The sequence below is a fragment of the Salmo salar genome, chromosome 12 (genome assembly GCF_965601325.2).
Source record: "Salmo salar chromosome 12, fSalSal1, whole genome shotgun sequence".
Taxonomy (NCBI): Eukaryota; Metazoa; Chordata; class Actinopteri; order Salmoniformes; family Salmonidae; genus Salmo; species Salmo salar.
This window is the reverse complement of record NC_138302.1, coordinates 9,435,001-9,451,114: the sequence shown is the minus strand read 5'-3', so window position 1 is coordinate 9,451,114 and position 16,114 is coordinate 9,435,001. Positions and strand designations below refer to the sequence as shown.

The following is a 16,114-nucleotide window of genomic DNA, read 5'->3' as shown; positions in this document are numbered from 1 at the left end:
GTCCGTCTGATAAAGTGCCAAATACAGATTTACAAAACAACAACAGAGGTGGTGGAAGACCCTGGCTGCGTCCCAAATTACACCCTATTCTCTATGCTCTGTAGTGCACTACTTTTGACCATATATAGGAAATCGGATGCCATTTGGGATGCAATCACTCTCTAACCCAACTCCAACCCTGGTCCCACAGTGCATTGCTTTAGAGGAAAGTGGCCAAATTGAGCCCAGTGTAAAGGATGGACCATGACCCCAGGGTAAAGGATGGACCATGACCCCAGGGTAAAGGATGGACCATGACCTCAGGGTAAAGGATGGGCCATGACCTCAGGGTAAAGGATGGACCATGACCTCAGGGTAAAGGATGGACCATGACCTCAGGGTAAAGGATGGACCATGACCTCATGGTAAAGGATGGACCATGACCTCAGGGTAAAGGATGGGCTATGACCTCAGGGTAAAGGATGACCTCTGGGTAAAGGATGGACAATGACCTCTGGGTAAAGGATGGACAATGACCTCAGGGTAAAGGATGGACAATGACCTCTGGGTAAAGGATGGACCATGACCTCAGGGTAAAGGATGGACCATGACCTCAGGGTAAAGGATGGACCATGACCTCAGGGTAAAGGATGGACCATGACCTCAGGGTAAAGGATGGACCATGACCTCAGGGTAAAGGATGGGCTATGACCTCAGGGTAAAGGATGACCTCTGGGTAAAGGATGGACAATGACCTCTGGGTAAAGGATGGACAATGACCTCTGGGTAAAGGATGGACAATGACCTCTGGGTAAAGGATGGACAATGACCTCTGGGTAAAGGATGGACAATGACCTCAGGGTAAAGGATGGACAGTGACCTCAGGGTACATGGGCTATGACCTCAGGGTAAAGGATGGGCCATGACCTCAGGGTAAAGGATAGACCATGACCTCAGGGTAAAGGATGGACCATGACCTCAGGGTAAAGGATGGACCATGACCTCAGGGTAAAGGATGGACCATGACCTCAGGGTAAAGGATGGACCATGACCTCAGGGTAAAGGATGGGCTATGACCTCAGGGTAAAGGATGACCTCTGGGTAAAGGATGGACAATGACCTCTGGGTAAAGGATGGACAATGACCTCAGGGTAAAGGATGGACCATGACCTCAGGGTAAAGGATGGACAGTGACCTCAGGGTAAAGGATGGGCAGTGACCTCAGGGTAAAGGATGGGCTGTGACCTCAGGGTAAAGGATGGGCTGTGACCTCAGGGTAAAGGATGGGCAGTGACCTCAGGGTAAAGGATGGGCTGTGACCTCAGGGTAAAGGATGGGCTGTGACAACAGGGTAAAGGATGGGCAGTGACATCAGGGTAAAGGATGGGCAGTGACCTCAGGGTAAAGGATGGGCTGTGACCTCAGGGTAAAGGATGGGCTGTGACCTCAGGGTAAAGGATGGGCTGTGACCTCAGGGTAAAGGATGGGCTGTGACCTCAGGGTAAAGGATGGGCAGTGACCTCAGGGTAAAGGATGGACAGTGACCTCAGGGTAAAGGATGGGCAGTGACCTCAGGGTAAAGGATGGGCAGTGACCTCAGGGTAAAGGATGGGCAGTGACCTCAGGGTAAAGGATGGGCTGTGACAACAGGGTAAAGGATGGGCTGTGACAACAGGGTAAAGGATGGGCTGTGACCTCAGGGTAAAGGATGGGCTGTGACAACAGGGTAAAGGATGGGCTGTGACCTCAGGGTAAAGGATGGGCTGTGACCTCAGGGTAAAGGATGGGCTGTGACCTCAGGGTAAAGGATGGGCAGTGACCTCAGGGTAAAGGATGGGCAGTGACCTCAGGGTAAAGGATGGGCTGTGACCTCAGGGTAAAGGATGGGCTGTGACCTCAGGGTAAAGGATGGGCTGTGACCTCAGGGTAAAGGATGGGCTGTGACCTCAGGATAAAGGATGGGCTGTGACCTCAGGGTAAAGGATGGGCTGTGACCTCAGGGTAAAGGATGGGCTGTGACCTCAGGGTAAAGGATGGGCTGTGACCTCAGGGTAAAGGATGGGCTGTGACCTCAGGGTAAAGGATGGGCTGTGACCTCAGGGTAAAGGATGGGCAGTGACCTCAGGGTAAAGGATGGGCTGTGACCTCAGGTTAAAGGATGGGCTGTGACAACAGGGTAAAGGATGGGCTGTGACCTCAGGGTAAAGGATGGGCAGTGACCTCAGGGTAAAGGATGGGCAGTGACCTCAGGGTAAAGGATGGGCAGTGACCTCAGGGTAAAGGATGGGCAGTGACCTCAGGGTAAAGGATGGGCTGTGACCTCAGGGTAAAGGATGGGCTGTGACCTCAGGGTAAAGGATGGGCTGTGACCTCAGGGTAAAGGATGGGCTGTGACCTCAGTGTACATAAGGTTCCTCTCTTTTTGCATTTTTTTTTTTTCAATTCCGACAAAAATGGAAGAAAAAAAGTCCAGTTGAATGCAGCTCCAGACGAGTCTTGGGTTACAAATGTCTCTTAGATATGAAATATACATACACCAACACCTGTATGTCCATGTATGGGTCCCAAATGGCACCCTATTCCTTATGTAGTGTCACTTCTTTCGACCAGAATGGCACCCTATTCTCTATGTAGTGAACTTCTTTTGACCAGGGCCCATTTGGGAGATAGTCCTATAAGTCCCATCAAGATGGGACTTAGAAGGCTATCTATCTATTTTAGTGTGCCCGAAAGCCTGTTTTAACATGGGCAGTAACATTGAGGACTTTCACCATTTTGAAGTAGTCAACTGGGTGGGACTTCCTGTGGGTTAAGGAAGGATCACATAATTCCATCGAGGTCATCAGCCAATGAATTAAACTGGTGAGCAAACATTCCATAACTGCAGGTGGCAGTGAATTGCCAACCTTGGCTTTATACCTGTTTAAATAACACAGTCCAGGTGGCAGTATGCACCCTTCCAGTTTGTTTACAAACTCATAGAAGTAGTAAAATAAGAAAATGAACTACTTCAAAATGGAGATGGCCACAGTGGTGGTGCCTGTGCGCTCACAGACGCCATAATGGGACAGATACAATGTTGTGATCTCTTAACATCTCTATGATGGTAGGAATCAATGTGACCTTTGAACTCTATATTGGGTTATTTTCTTTCTTGATGCACAGACTGTGGATCCAAATAAAGTATTCAAAGTGTTCCAGTGTGTTTTTGCTCCAGAATCCCCTAGGTACAGATCTAGGATCAGCTTCCCCCTCCCACAATCCTAACCTTAACCATTAGTGGGGGGCAATGTTAAACTGACCCAAGATCAGTTTCTAGGGGCTACTTCACCCTTCTCCATGTTTAATAGTCCAATGGAGTCCGAAAGAGCATTGTTTATTGTTTTCCATGTGCTGGCCGGTGGGTGACTGTGTGTTACAGTGTGTGTTACAGTCTTAATAGTCCGTAGTGCTACAAAAGAGCTGTTAAAAGAAGGTTCCCCCTGGTGGCAGTGGTCCATGTACAAAGGCTATAGGTCATGAAGACTGAACGACTGTATTCCAAATGGCAACCTATTCCCTATGTAGTGCACTACTTTTGACCAGAGCCCTTTGTACAGTATATAGGGAATAGGTTGCCATTTGGGACACAGCCCATGGCCTTGGTTGGGCGAGGCAGACACTGCCTCAGGTGTCAGGGCAAGTGACATCACTTTGTTCCACGGTGGGATAATGTTTACTAGCTAGCTACCTCACACCTGCAACAGAAACCTCTGTTTGTCCCACAGTTCAGCCTGGTGCCCTGTTCTGTAATACAGTACTGTTGTACAGTAACCACCCTGTTCTGTAACAGATAGAGCCTCTGCCAAGGGGTCCAGGTCTTAATGGCCCAGGAGGTAGTGTTCATAGCTTACCCTGTAAACACAGAGAACTGGAGGTGGAAGTGGAGGCGCTGTCATTATGAGTCCTTTCTAGTCCTCCTCTTCCTCCATCTCCGTCCATCCAGACCTTTACTGGGTCTATAGTCCACCTCTTCCTCCATCTCTCCTCTTCTTCATCTCTCCTCCTCTTCCTCCACCTCTCTTCCTCCATCTCTCCTCCTCTTCCTCCACCTCTCTTCCTCCATCTCTCCTCCTCTTCCTCCATCTCTCCTCTTCCTCCATCCTCCTCTTCCTCCACCTCTCTTCCTCCACCTCTCTTCCTCCACCTCTCTTCCTCCATCTCTCCTCCTCTTCCTCCACCTCTCTTCCTCCACCTCTCCTCCTCTTCCTCCACCTCTCTTCTCCTTCCTCCATCTCTCGTCCATTGGGTCTGATTTAGCTTCTCTTCTCTCTTTTATCTATTCTTCTTTTTTTGATCTCATTTCCAACTAACTTTCCTCTTTCTCATCTCCTTCCTCCTTTTCCTCTCTTTCATTCTCCTCCTTCTTTCTTCTCCTCCTCCTCCTCCTCTTCTTCTTTCTCCCCCTCCTCTCCTTCTTTCTCCTCATCCTCCTCTTCTTTCTCCCCCTCCTCTCCTTTCTCCTCCTCCTCCTCCTCTTCTTTCTCCCCCTCCTCTCCTTCTTTCTCCCCCTCCTCTCCTTCTTTCTCCCCCTCCTCTCCTTCTTTCTCCTCCTTTTCCTCTCCTTCTTCCTCCTGTTCCTCTCCTTCTTCCTCCCCCTGTTCCTCTCCTTCTTCCTCCTCCTCCTCTTCTACACCTTCCTCCTCCCGTTTCTCTTCTCCACTTCCTTCCTCCTCCCTCTCTTCTCCTTCCTCCTGCTCCTTCCCAACACAGTCTCGTTCTCCATTTTGGTTCTCCACATATCCATTTTCTTTGACATCCTTCTCTCCTCTATCTTCTTCCTCCTCCTCTTCAACATGGTCCTCCTCCTCCCCTTCAATATGGTTCTTCTCCACCTCTTCAACATGGTCCTTCTCCTCCACCTCTTCAACATGGTTCTCCTCCTCTTCAACATGGTCCTCCTCCTCTTCAACATGGTCATCCTCCTCTTCAACATGGTCATCCTCCTCTTCAACATGGTCCTCCTCCTCTTCAACATGGTCCTCCTCCTCTTCAACATGGTCCTCCTCCTCTTCAACATGGTCCTCCTCCTCAACATGGTTCTCCTCCTCTTCAACATGGTCCTCCTCCTCTCCTTCAACATGGTCCTCCACCTCCTCCCCTTCAACATGGTTCTCCTCAACCTCTTCAACATGGTTCTCCTTCACCTCTTCAACATGGTCCTCCTCCTCTTCAACATGGTTCTCCTCCACCTCTTCAACATGGTTCTCCTTCACCTCTTCAACATGGTTCTCCTCCACCTCTTCAACATGGTTCTCCTCCACCCCTTCAACATGGTCCTCCTCCTCTTCAACATGGTCCTCATCCTCTTCAACATAGTTCTCCTCCTCTTCAACATGGTTCTCCTTCACCTCTTCAACATGGTTCTCCTCCACCTCTTCAACATGGTTCTCCTCCACCCCTTCAACATGGTCCTCCTCCTCTTCAACATGGTCCTCATCCTCTTCAACATGGTTCTCCTCCTCTTCAACATGGTTCTCCTCCACTTCTTCAACATGGTCCTCCTCTTCAACATGGTTCTCCTTCACCTCCTCTTCAACATGGTTCTCCTCCTCTTTTTCAACATGGTCCTCCTCCTTTTCAACATGGTCCTCCTCCTCCTCCTCCTCTTCCACATGGTCCTCCTCCTCCTCTTCAACATGGTCCTCCCCCTCCTCTTCGACATGGTTCTCCACCTCCTCCTCTTCGACATGGTCCTCCTCCTCCTCTTCAACATGGTTCTCCTCCTCTTCAACATGGTCCTCCTCCTCTTCAACATGGTTCTCCTCCACCTCTTCAACATGGTCCTCCTCCACCTCTTCAACATGGTCCGCCTCCACCTCTTCAACATGGTCCTCCTTTGAATGGTCCTGGTTTCCGTTCTCCTGTCTGACCATGTGGTTGGACCCGTTGGGTTGTTGTATGTGGTTGTGGTTGGGCTCCACATCTTCCAGTGCCAGCTCAAACTGGGAGAATAAAGAGAAGACAGTAGATTGATAGTTAGTTATATAGATAGTAATTGATAAAGAGAAGACAGTAGATTGATAGTTAGTTATATAGATGGTCATTGATAAAGAGAAGACAGTAGATTGATAGTTAGTTATATAGATGGTCATTGATAAAGAGAAGACAGTAGATTGATAGTTAGTTATATAGATGGTCATTGATAAAGAGAAGACAGTAGATTGATAGTTAGTTATATAGATGGTCATTGATAAAGAGAAGACAGTAGATTGATAGTTAGTTACCGTAAATTCCGGACTATAAGCCGCAACTTTTTTCCCAGGCTTTGAACCTCGCGGCTTAAACAATGACGCGGCTAATATATGGATTTTTCCCGCTTTCAATTTTTTATTTATTTTTTTAAACACATTCTGTGACGTGCTCAGTTTTTTGGCGGCATGAAGCTTTCATTAGACCAATGAAATTGCCGAACGGGTTAAGGTCAAACAACTTTTTTGTTTACTGTTTAGATTAAATCGAGCGCTCTCAAACTTCCCATCATTCTGATTACGGTAGTCATTTTGTCACCCTCATCATGGCAAAGACACGGAGAAATGCATATGATGCAGCTTTCAAGTTGAAGGCGATAGATCTGGCTGTTGGAAAAGGAATTAGAGCTGCTGCACGGGAGCTTGGTCTTAATGAGTCGATGATAAGACGTTGGAAACAGCAGCGTGAGGAATTGACTCAGTGCAAAAAGACAACTAAAGCTTACTGCTAATTTTTAATTTTTTGTTACAAGCCGTGTTTCGTTAAAGCCTATTTATTTTTGTTACAAGCCGTGTTTCGTTAAAGCCTATTTATTTTTGTTACAAGCCGTGTTTCGTTAAAGCCTGTGTAAAGTTCATTTGTTTCAATGTACCGGTAGGCACCTGCGGCTTATAGACATGTGCGGCTTATTTATGTTCAAAATAATACTTTTTTTTAAATTCAGTGGGTGCTGCTTATATTCAGGTGCGCTTAATAGTCCGGAAATTACGGTATATAGATGGTCATTGATAAAGAGAAGACAGTAGATTGATAGTTAGTTACAGTGCCTTGCGAAAGTATTCGGCCCCCTTGAACTCTTCGACCTTTTGCCACATTTCAGGCTTCAAACATAAAGATATAAAACTGTACTTTTTTTGTGAAGAATCAACAACAAGTGGGACACAATCATGAAGTGGAATGAAATTTATTGGATATTTCAAACTTTTTTAACAAATAAAAAACTGAAAAATTGGGCGTGCAAAATTATTCAGCCCCCTTAAGTTAATACTTTGTAGCGCCACCTTTTGCTGCGATTACAGCTGTAAGTCGCTTGGGGTATGTCTCTATCAGTTTTGCACATCAAGAGACTGACATTTTTGCCCATTCCTCCTTGCAAAACAGCTCGAGCTCAGTGAGGTTGGATGGAGAGCGTTTGTGAACAGCAGTTTTCAGTTCTTTCCACAGATTCTCGATTGGATTCAGGTCTGGACTTTGACTTGGCCATTCTAACACCTGGATATGTTTATTTGTGAACCATTCCATTGTAGATTTTGCTTTATGTTTTGGATCATTGTCTTGTTGGAAGACAAATCTCCGTCCCAGTCTCAGGTCTTTTGCAGACTCCATCAGGTTTTCTTCCAGAATGGTCCTGTATTTGGCTCCATCCATCTTCCCATCAATTTTAACCATCTTCCCTGCCCCTGCTGAAGAAAAGCAGGCCCAAACCATGATGCTGCCACCACCATGTTTGACAGTGGGGATGGTGTGTTCAGGGTGATGAGCTGTGTTGCTTTTACGCCAAACATAACGTTTTGCATTGTTGCCAAAAAGTTTGATTTTGGTTTCATCTGACCAGAGCACCTTCTTCCACATGTTTGGTGTGTCTCCCAGGTGGCTAGTGGCAAACTTTAAATGACACTTTTTATGGATATCTTTAAGAAATGGCTTTCTTCTTGCCACTCTTCCATAAAGGCCAGATTTGTGCAGTATACGACTGATTGTTGTCCTATGGACAGAGTCTCCCACCTCAGCTGTAGATCTCTGCAGTTCATCCAGAGTGATCATGGGCCTCTTGGCTGCATCTCTGATCAGTCTTCTCCTTGTATGAGCTGAAAGTTTAGAGGGACGGCCGGGTCTTCGTAGATTTGCAGTGGTCTGATACTCCTTCCATTTCAATATTATCGCTTGCACAGTGCTCCTTGGGATGTTTAAAGCTTGGGAAATCTTTTTGTATCCAAATCCGGCTTTAAACTTCTCCACAACTGTATCTCGGACCTGCCTGGTGTGTTCCTTGTTCTTCATGATGCTCTCTGCGCTTTAAACGGACCTCTGAGACTATCACAGAGCAGGTGCATTTATACGGAGAATTGATTACACACAGGTGGATTCTATTTATCATCATTAGTCATTTAGGTCAACATTGGATCATTCAGAGATCCTCACTGAACTTCTGGAGAGAGTTTGCTGCACTGAAAGTAAAGGGGCTGAATAATTTTACACGGCCAATTTTTCTGTTTTTTATTTGTTAAAAAAGTTTGAAATATCCAATAAATTTCGTTCCACTTCATAATTGTGTCCCACTTGTTGTTGATTCTTCAAAAAAAAATACCGTTTTATATCTTTATGTTTGAAGCCTGAAATGTGGCAAAAGTTCAAGGGGGCCGAATACTTTCGCAAGGCACTGTATATAGATGGTCATTGATAAAGAGCACCACCAACTGGTTTTCTACAGTAATAGTTCATTAATAGATCATCCTTTGCGTGCGTGTGTATGTGTGTGTGTGTTACCTGGAAGCGGTCTGTGAGCAGGTGTTTGTCGTAGGGAGGAGAGGGGCTCTGAGGCATGGTGGACTGGTACCAGTCTCTGTTCTCCTCCAACGTGTCCAGCAGGTCCTGGGCATCAGGGTGGACCAGATCACCCCACGTCTCCCACAGAGGGTGGACTATGTAGTCTATGAAACCCACCTGGAGTCAGAGAGAGGGAGGGAGAGAGAAAGGGAGGGAGAAAGAGGGAAAGAGAGAGAGAGAAAGGGAGAGAGGGAAGGAGAGAGAAAGGGAGAGAGAGGGAGAAAGGGGAAGAGAGGGAGGGAGAGAAAGACAGAAAGAGAAGAAGGGAGAGAGAGCAAGGGAGAGAGAGCAAGGGAGATAAGGAGAAAGGGAGAGAAGGAGAAAGGGAGAATGGGAGAGAAGGAGGGAGAGAGAGAGGCACACTAACATATTTTTCACCTTGTCTGCTTGAAGATTTGAACTAGTGACCTTTCAGTTATTGGCCCAACACTGTAATTGCCTAACTGCCTAACTGTCGCCCTAATCAGTGCTTTTGAAGAGGAAGAAGGAGATAGCGTGTGTTTGAAAATGTGTATTCTGTGTGTGTGTGTTTGAAAATGTTTATTCTGCGTGTGTGTTTGAAAGAGTGTATTCTGTGTGTGCGTTTGAAAGTGTGTATTCTGCGTGTGTGTGGTGTGTGTGTGTGTGTGAGAGACCTGGCTCTTCTCCACCGAGGCAGTGTGTTTGTCACACATGGGGCTGATCTCCAAGCCCTTGTCTCTCTCCTTGTCTCCCTGTCTGGAGAACTCCTCCATGATGCGTTCAGTCCACTGGCGATACACACCGAGTGGCTTGGTGGGGTTGCTGAGGTCTGCACAGTGAACCATGTTCCTCAGGACCTACAGAGAGGAAGAGACACCCCCCCAGTGTTAAACATGTTGACGCTGTTTTAGATAGAGACACTGTCCTGGGTCTGAAGGGATTCAACACAGCAGCCATGCTGCACTGTCCTGGGTCTGAAGGGATTCAACACAGCAGCCATGCTGCACTGTCCTGGGTCTGAAGGGATTCAACACAGCAGCCATGCTGCACTGTCCTGGGTCTGAAGGGATTCAACACACAGCAGCCATGCTGCACTGTCCTGGGTCTGAAGTGATTCAACACAACAGCCATGCTGCACTGTTCTGGGTCTGAAGGGATTCAACACACAGCAGCCATGCTGCACTGTCCTGGGTCTGAAGGGATTCAACACACAGCAGTCATGCTGCACTGTCCTGGGTCTGAAGTGATTCAACACACAGCAGCCATGCTGCACTGTCCTGGGTCTGAAGGGATTCAACACACAGTAGCCATGCTGCACTGTCCTGGGTCTGAAGTGATTCAACACAGCAGCCATGCTGCACTGTCCTGGGTCTGAAGGGATTCAACACAGCAGCCATGCTGCACTGTCCTGGGTCTGAAGGGATTCAACACACAGCAGCCATGCTGCACTGTCCTGGGTCTGAAGGGATTCAACACACAGCAGCCATGCTGCACTGTCCTGGGTCTGAAGTGATTCAACACACAGCAGCCATGCTGTATAGTCATGTATTTTCAGTAGGTGTTACCTGTATAGTCATGTATTTTCTGTAGGTGTTACCTGTATAGTCATGTATTTTCAGTAGGTGTTACCTGTATAGTCATGTATTTTCAGTAGGTGTTACCTGTATAGTCATGTATTTTCAGTAGGTGTTACCTGTATCTTCATGTATTTTCTGTAGGTGTTACCTGTATAGTCATGTATTTTCTGTAGGTGTTACCTGTATAGTCATGTATTTTCTGTAGGTGTTACCTGTATAGTCATGTATTTTCTGTAGGTGTTACCTGTATAGTCATGTATTTTCAGTAGGTGTTACCTGTATAGTCATGTATTTTCTGTAGGTGTTACCTGTATAGTCATGTATTTTCTGTAGGTGTTACCTGTATAGTCATGTATTTTCTGTAGGTGTTACCTGTATAGTCATGTATTTTCTGTAGGTGTTACCTGTATAGTCATGTATTTTCAGTAGGTGTTACCTGTATAGTCATGTATTTTCAGTAGGTGTTACCTGTATAGTCATGTATTTTCTGTAGGTGTTACCTGTATAGTCATGTATTTTCTGTAGGTGTTACCTGTATAGTCATGTATTTTCAGTAGGTGTTACCTGTATAGTCATGTATTTTCTGTAGGTGTTACCTGTATAGTCATGTATTTTCTGTAGGTGTTACCTGTATAGTCATGTATTTTCTGTAGGTGTTACCTGTATGCGTTCTGTATAGTGGTCCAACAGCAGCACTCCTGAACTGGTCACCTTCTTAGTCTCCACCATGGTCTTCAGATCAGCTAGTAGAGTCATGTGTTTGGACATGTCTGTAGCTAACACCTAGAGAGAGAGAGAGAGAGAGGGAGGGAGGGAGGGAGAGTGAGGCAAGGGATAGAGAGATGGAGGTGAGAGAGAAAGAAGGTGTGAGAGGAGAGAAGGGGAGAGGGAGAGAGAGAGAGAGAGAGAGAGAGAGAGAGAGAGAGGGAAAAAAGCGAGGGGAGAGAGGGAGATGAGACGATGGTGTAAATATAAAGAAACTTAGTTTATTCCATGTGTAACTCTGTGTTGTTGTTTGTGTCGAACTGCTTTGCTTTATCTTGGCCAGGTCGCAGTTGTAAATGAGAACTTGTTCTCAACTAGCTTACCTGGTTAAATAAAGGTGAAATAAAAATAAAAAACAGTTTAGTTGCAAAAATCACTGAAACATTTACCTTTGGCCCCTCCCACTCCTGCCCCTCCCACTCTTGTCTCCAAACCCTGCTGTGATTGGATGATGATGGATGCTGCCTGTGATGACAGGTCTCTCACCATATCGATGACCAGCTTGCGGAGGCTCTGGCGCTGTCTTTTGGTCAGGTTCTGGAAGATGTCACAGTTTTCCAGGTGGAGCAGCTTGAAGCCAACAGCCAAGTGATGGTTCTCTAACACTGACTCATCATTGTACATGAGAGCCAGCTCAGAGTCTGGGAGAGAGAGAGGGGGAGGGAGAGAGTAGAGAGGGATAGAGAGAGAGGGAGGAGAGAGAGAGGGAGGAGTGAGTGATAGAAAGAGAGAGGAAGTAGAAAGAGAGGGGAGAGAGAGAGAGAGGAAAGAGTGATAGAGACAGGGAGTAGAGAGAGAGAGAGAGAGAGGGAGACAGGGAGTAGAGAGAGAGAGATAGAGGGAGGAGAGAGTGATAGAAACAGGGAGTAGAGAGAGATAGAGACGGAGGAGAGAGTGATAGAAACAGGGAGTAGAGAGAGATAGAGACGGAGGAGAGAGTGATAGAAACAGGGAGTAGAGAGAGATAGAGACGGAGGAGAGAGAGGGAGTAGAGAGAGAGGGAGGAGAGAGAGGGAGGAGTGAGTGATAGAAAGAGAGAGGAAGTAGAAAGAGAGGGAGGAGAGAGAGAGATAGAGACAGAGGAGAGAGTGATAGAAACAGGGAGTAGAGAGAGAGAGAGGGTGAGAGTGAGAGGATGAGCGGTTAGAAGGTCAGGAACATGGGGCATGGAGGAGACAAGAGACAGAGAGGTGTGTGTGTGCGTGCATGGATATGCGTGTGAGTGTGTGCATTTATGCACGCCTGTGTGTGTGTGTGTGTGTGTGTGTACTGACTGGTGTTGATGAGGAACTGGTTAGACACTCCGGGGTGGTCCACATCATGAATGGCTGCAGCAAACAGAGCTGCTAGGATCTCCAGGTCTGTAAACACAGCCTGATGGAGAGACAGAGAGAGAGAGGGAGAGAGAGAGAAAGTTCAGTATTTTACAACTTGATGTTAGATGGTGGCAGGTAGCCTAGCTAACAGTTAGAGCATTGGGTCAGTAACCTAGCTAGCAGTTAGAGCATTGAGTCAGTAACCTAGCTAGCAGTTAGAGCATTGGGTCAGTAACCTAGCTAGCAGTTAGAGCATTGGGTCAGTAACCTAGCTAGCAGTTAGAGCATTGGGTCAGTAACCTAGCTAGCAGTTAGAGCATTGGGTCAGTAACCTAGCTAACAGTTAGAGCATTGGGTCAGTAGCCTAGCTAACAGTTAGAGCATTGGGTCAGTAACCTAGCTAACAGTTAGAGCATTGGGTCAGTAGCCTAGCTAACAGTTAGAGCATTGGGTCAGTAACCAGTACGTAACCTAGCTAGCAGTTAGAGCATTGGGTCAGTAACCTAGCTAGCAGTTAGAGCATTGGGTCAGTAACCAGCAGTTAACCTAGCTAGCAGTTAGAGCATTGGGTCAGTAACCAGCAGGTAGCCTAGCTAGCAGTTAGAGCATTGGGTCAGTAACCAGCAGGTAACCTAGCTAGCAGTTAGAGCATTGGGTCAGTAACCTAGCTAGCAGTTAGAGCATTGGGTCAGTAACCAGCAGGTAGCCTAGCTAGCAGTTAGAGCATTGGGTCAGTAACCTAGCTAGCAGTTAGAGCATTGGGTCAGTAACCAGCAGGTAACCTAGCTAGCAGTTAGAGCATTGGGTCAGTAACCAGCAGGTAGCCTAGCTAGCAGTTAGAGCATTGGGTCAGTAACCAGCAGGTAACCTAGGTAGCAGTTAGAGCATTGGGTCAGTAACAAGCAGGTAAACTAGCTAGCAATTAGAGCATTGGGCCAGTAACCTAGCTAGCAGTTAGAGCATTGGGTCAGTAACCTAGGTAGTAGTTAGAGCATTGGGTCAGTAACCTAGCTAGCAGTTAGAGCATTGGGTCAGTAACCTAGCTAGCAGTTAGAGCATTGGGTCAGTAACCTAGGTAGCAGTTAGAGCATTGGGTCAGTAACCAGCAGGTAACCTAGGTAGCAGTTAGAGCATTGGGTCAGTAACCAGCAGGTAACCTAGCTAGCAATTAGAGCATTGGGCCAGTAACCAGCAGGTAGCCTAGCTAGCAATTAGAGCATTGGGTCAGTAACTGAAAGGCAGCTGGTTTGAATACACGAGCTGACAAGGTGAAAAATCTGTCAGTGTGCTCTTGATCAAGGCACTTAACCAGGGGCGCCGTACTACCATGGCTGACCCTGTAAAACAAGACATTTCACTGCACCTATCTGGTGTATGGGACAATACAACATATTATCCTCACCCTGAAAGAAGTTTAAAGGCCAGGAGACGCTGATGTACGGTTTGATTCTCTTTAAAGACCCTCTACAAACTTCAGCTAATGGTGGAGGGGCCACTAGCTAACCACTAATGTGAGTGATGGTATTATGAGGTACCACTAGCTAACCACTAATGTGAGTGATGGTATTATGAGGTACCACTAGCTAACCACTAATGTGAGTGATGGTATTATGAGGTACCACTAGCTAACCACTAATGTGAGTGATGGTATTATGAGGGGCCACTAGCTAACCACTAATGTGAGTGATGGTATTATGAGGGGCCACTAGCTAACCACTAATGTGAGTGATGGTATTATGAGGGGCCACTAGCTAACCACTAATGTGAGTGATGGTATTGTGAGGGGCCACTAGCTAACCACTAATGTGAGTGATGGTAATATGAGGTACCACTAGCTAACCACTAATGTGAGTGATGGTATTATGAGGTACCACTAGCTAACCACTAATGTGAGTGATGGTATTATGAGGGGGCACTAGCTAACCACTAATGTGAGTGATGGTATTATGAGGGGCCACTAGCTAACCACTAATGTGAGTGATGGTAATATGAGGTACCACTAGCTAACCACTAATGTGAGTGATGGTATTATGAGGGGCCACTAGCAAACCACTAATGTGAGTGATGGTATTATGAGGGGCCACTAGCTAACCACTAATGTGAGTGATGGTATTGTGAGGGGCCACTAGCTAACCACTAATGTGAGTGATGGTATTATGAGGGGGCACTAGCTAACCACTAATGTGAGTGATGGTATTATGAGGGGCCACTAGCTAACCACTAATGTGAGTGATGGTAATATGAGGTACCACTAGCTAACCACTAATGTGAGTGATGGTATTATGAGGGGCCACTAGCTAACCACTAATGTGAGTGATGGTATTATGAGGGGCCACTAGCTAACCACTAATGTGAGTGATGGTATTATGAGGGGCCACTAGCTAACCACTAATGGGAGTGATGATTTGGCCTTCTTTTAACAGGCATAAAAGTGCCTTCGGGAAGTATTCAGACCCCCTTGACTTTTCCACATTTTGTTACGTTACAGCCTTACTCTAAAATGGATTAAAAAATACTAATCCTCAGCAATATACACACAAAACCCCATAACGACAAAGCAAAAACTGGTTTTTAGAAATATTTGCAAATGTATTAAAAATAAAAACAGAAATACCTTATTTACATAAGTATTCAGTCCCTTTGCTATGAGACTCGACACTGAGCTCAGGTGCATCCTGTCCATTTATCCCTTTGTCATCCTTTAAATGTTTCTACAACTTGATTGGAGTCCACCTGTGGTAAATGCAATTGATTGGACATGATTTGGAAAGACACACACCTGTCTATATAAGGTTCCAGTAGACAGTGCAAGTCAGAGCAAAAACCAAGCCATGAGGTCGAAGGAATTGTCCATTGAGCTCCGAGACATGATTGTGTCGATGCACAGATCAGGGGAAGGGTACCAAAAAATGTCTGCAGCATTGAAGGTCCCCAAGAACACAGTGGCCTCCATCATTCATCATTCTTTCTAGTGCTGACCCCCTGGCCAATCTGAGAAATCGGGGAGAAGGGCCTTGGTCAGGGAAGTGACCAAGAACCCGATGGTCACTGACAGTGCGTCCAGAGTTCCTCTGTGGAGATGGGAGAACCTTCCAGAAGGAAAACCATCTCTGCAGCACTCCACCAATCAGGCCTTTATGGTAAAGTGGCCAGACGGAAGCCACTCCTCAGTAAAAGGGTCATGACATCCCACATTGAGTTTGCCAAAAGAGAAACAAGATTCTCTGGTCTGATGAAACCAAGATTAAACTCTTTGGCCTGAATGCCAAGCGTCACGTCTGGAGGAAACCTGGCACCATCCCTACGGTGAAGCATGGTGGTGGCAGCATCATGCTGTGGGGATGTTTTTCAGCGGCAGGGACTGGGAGACTAGTCAGGATCAAGGCAAAGATGAACAGAGCAAAGTACAGAGAGATCCTTGATGAAAACTTGCTCCAGAGCGCTTAGGACCTCAGACTGGGGTGAAGGTTCACCTTCCAACAGGACAACAACCTTAAGCACACAGCCAAGATAACGCTGGAGTGGCTACGGGACAAGTCTCTGAATGTCCTTGAGTGGCCCAGCCAGAGCCCGGACTTGAACACTATCGAACATCTCTGGAGAGACCTGAAAATAGCTGTGCAGTGACGCTCCCCATCCAACCTGACAGAGCTTGAGAGGATCTGCAGAGAAGAATGG

General features: G+C 46.6%; 1 protein-coding gene across 1 annotated transcript in view; it reads right to left on the bottom strand.

Moving 5' to 3' along the window:
- Window positions 1-3,861: 3,861 nt before the first annotated feature.
- Window positions 3,862-16,114, bottom strand: part of LOC106564111 (3',5'-cyclic-AMP phosphodiesterase 4C) — a 38,177-nt gene continuing 25,924 nt past the window's right edge. Inside the window, exons 12-18 of the mRNA XM_045690624.2 lie at window positions 12,395-12,494; window positions 11,607-11,761; window positions 11,016-11,138; window positions 9,453-9,635; window positions 8,758-8,934; window positions 5,112-5,963; window positions 3,862-3,873 (exon numbers count right to left, since the gene is read on the bottom strand). Of these exons, the coding sequence (XP_045546580.2) occupies window positions 3,862-3,873; window positions 5,112-5,963; window positions 8,758-8,934; window positions 9,453-9,635; window positions 11,016-11,138; window positions 11,607-11,761; window positions 12,395-12,494 (1,602 nt within the window). The remainder of the gene's footprint in view (window positions 3,874-5,111; window positions 5,964-8,757; window positions 8,935-9,452; window positions 9,636-11,015; window positions 11,139-11,606; window positions 11,762-12,394; window positions 12,495-16,114) is intronic.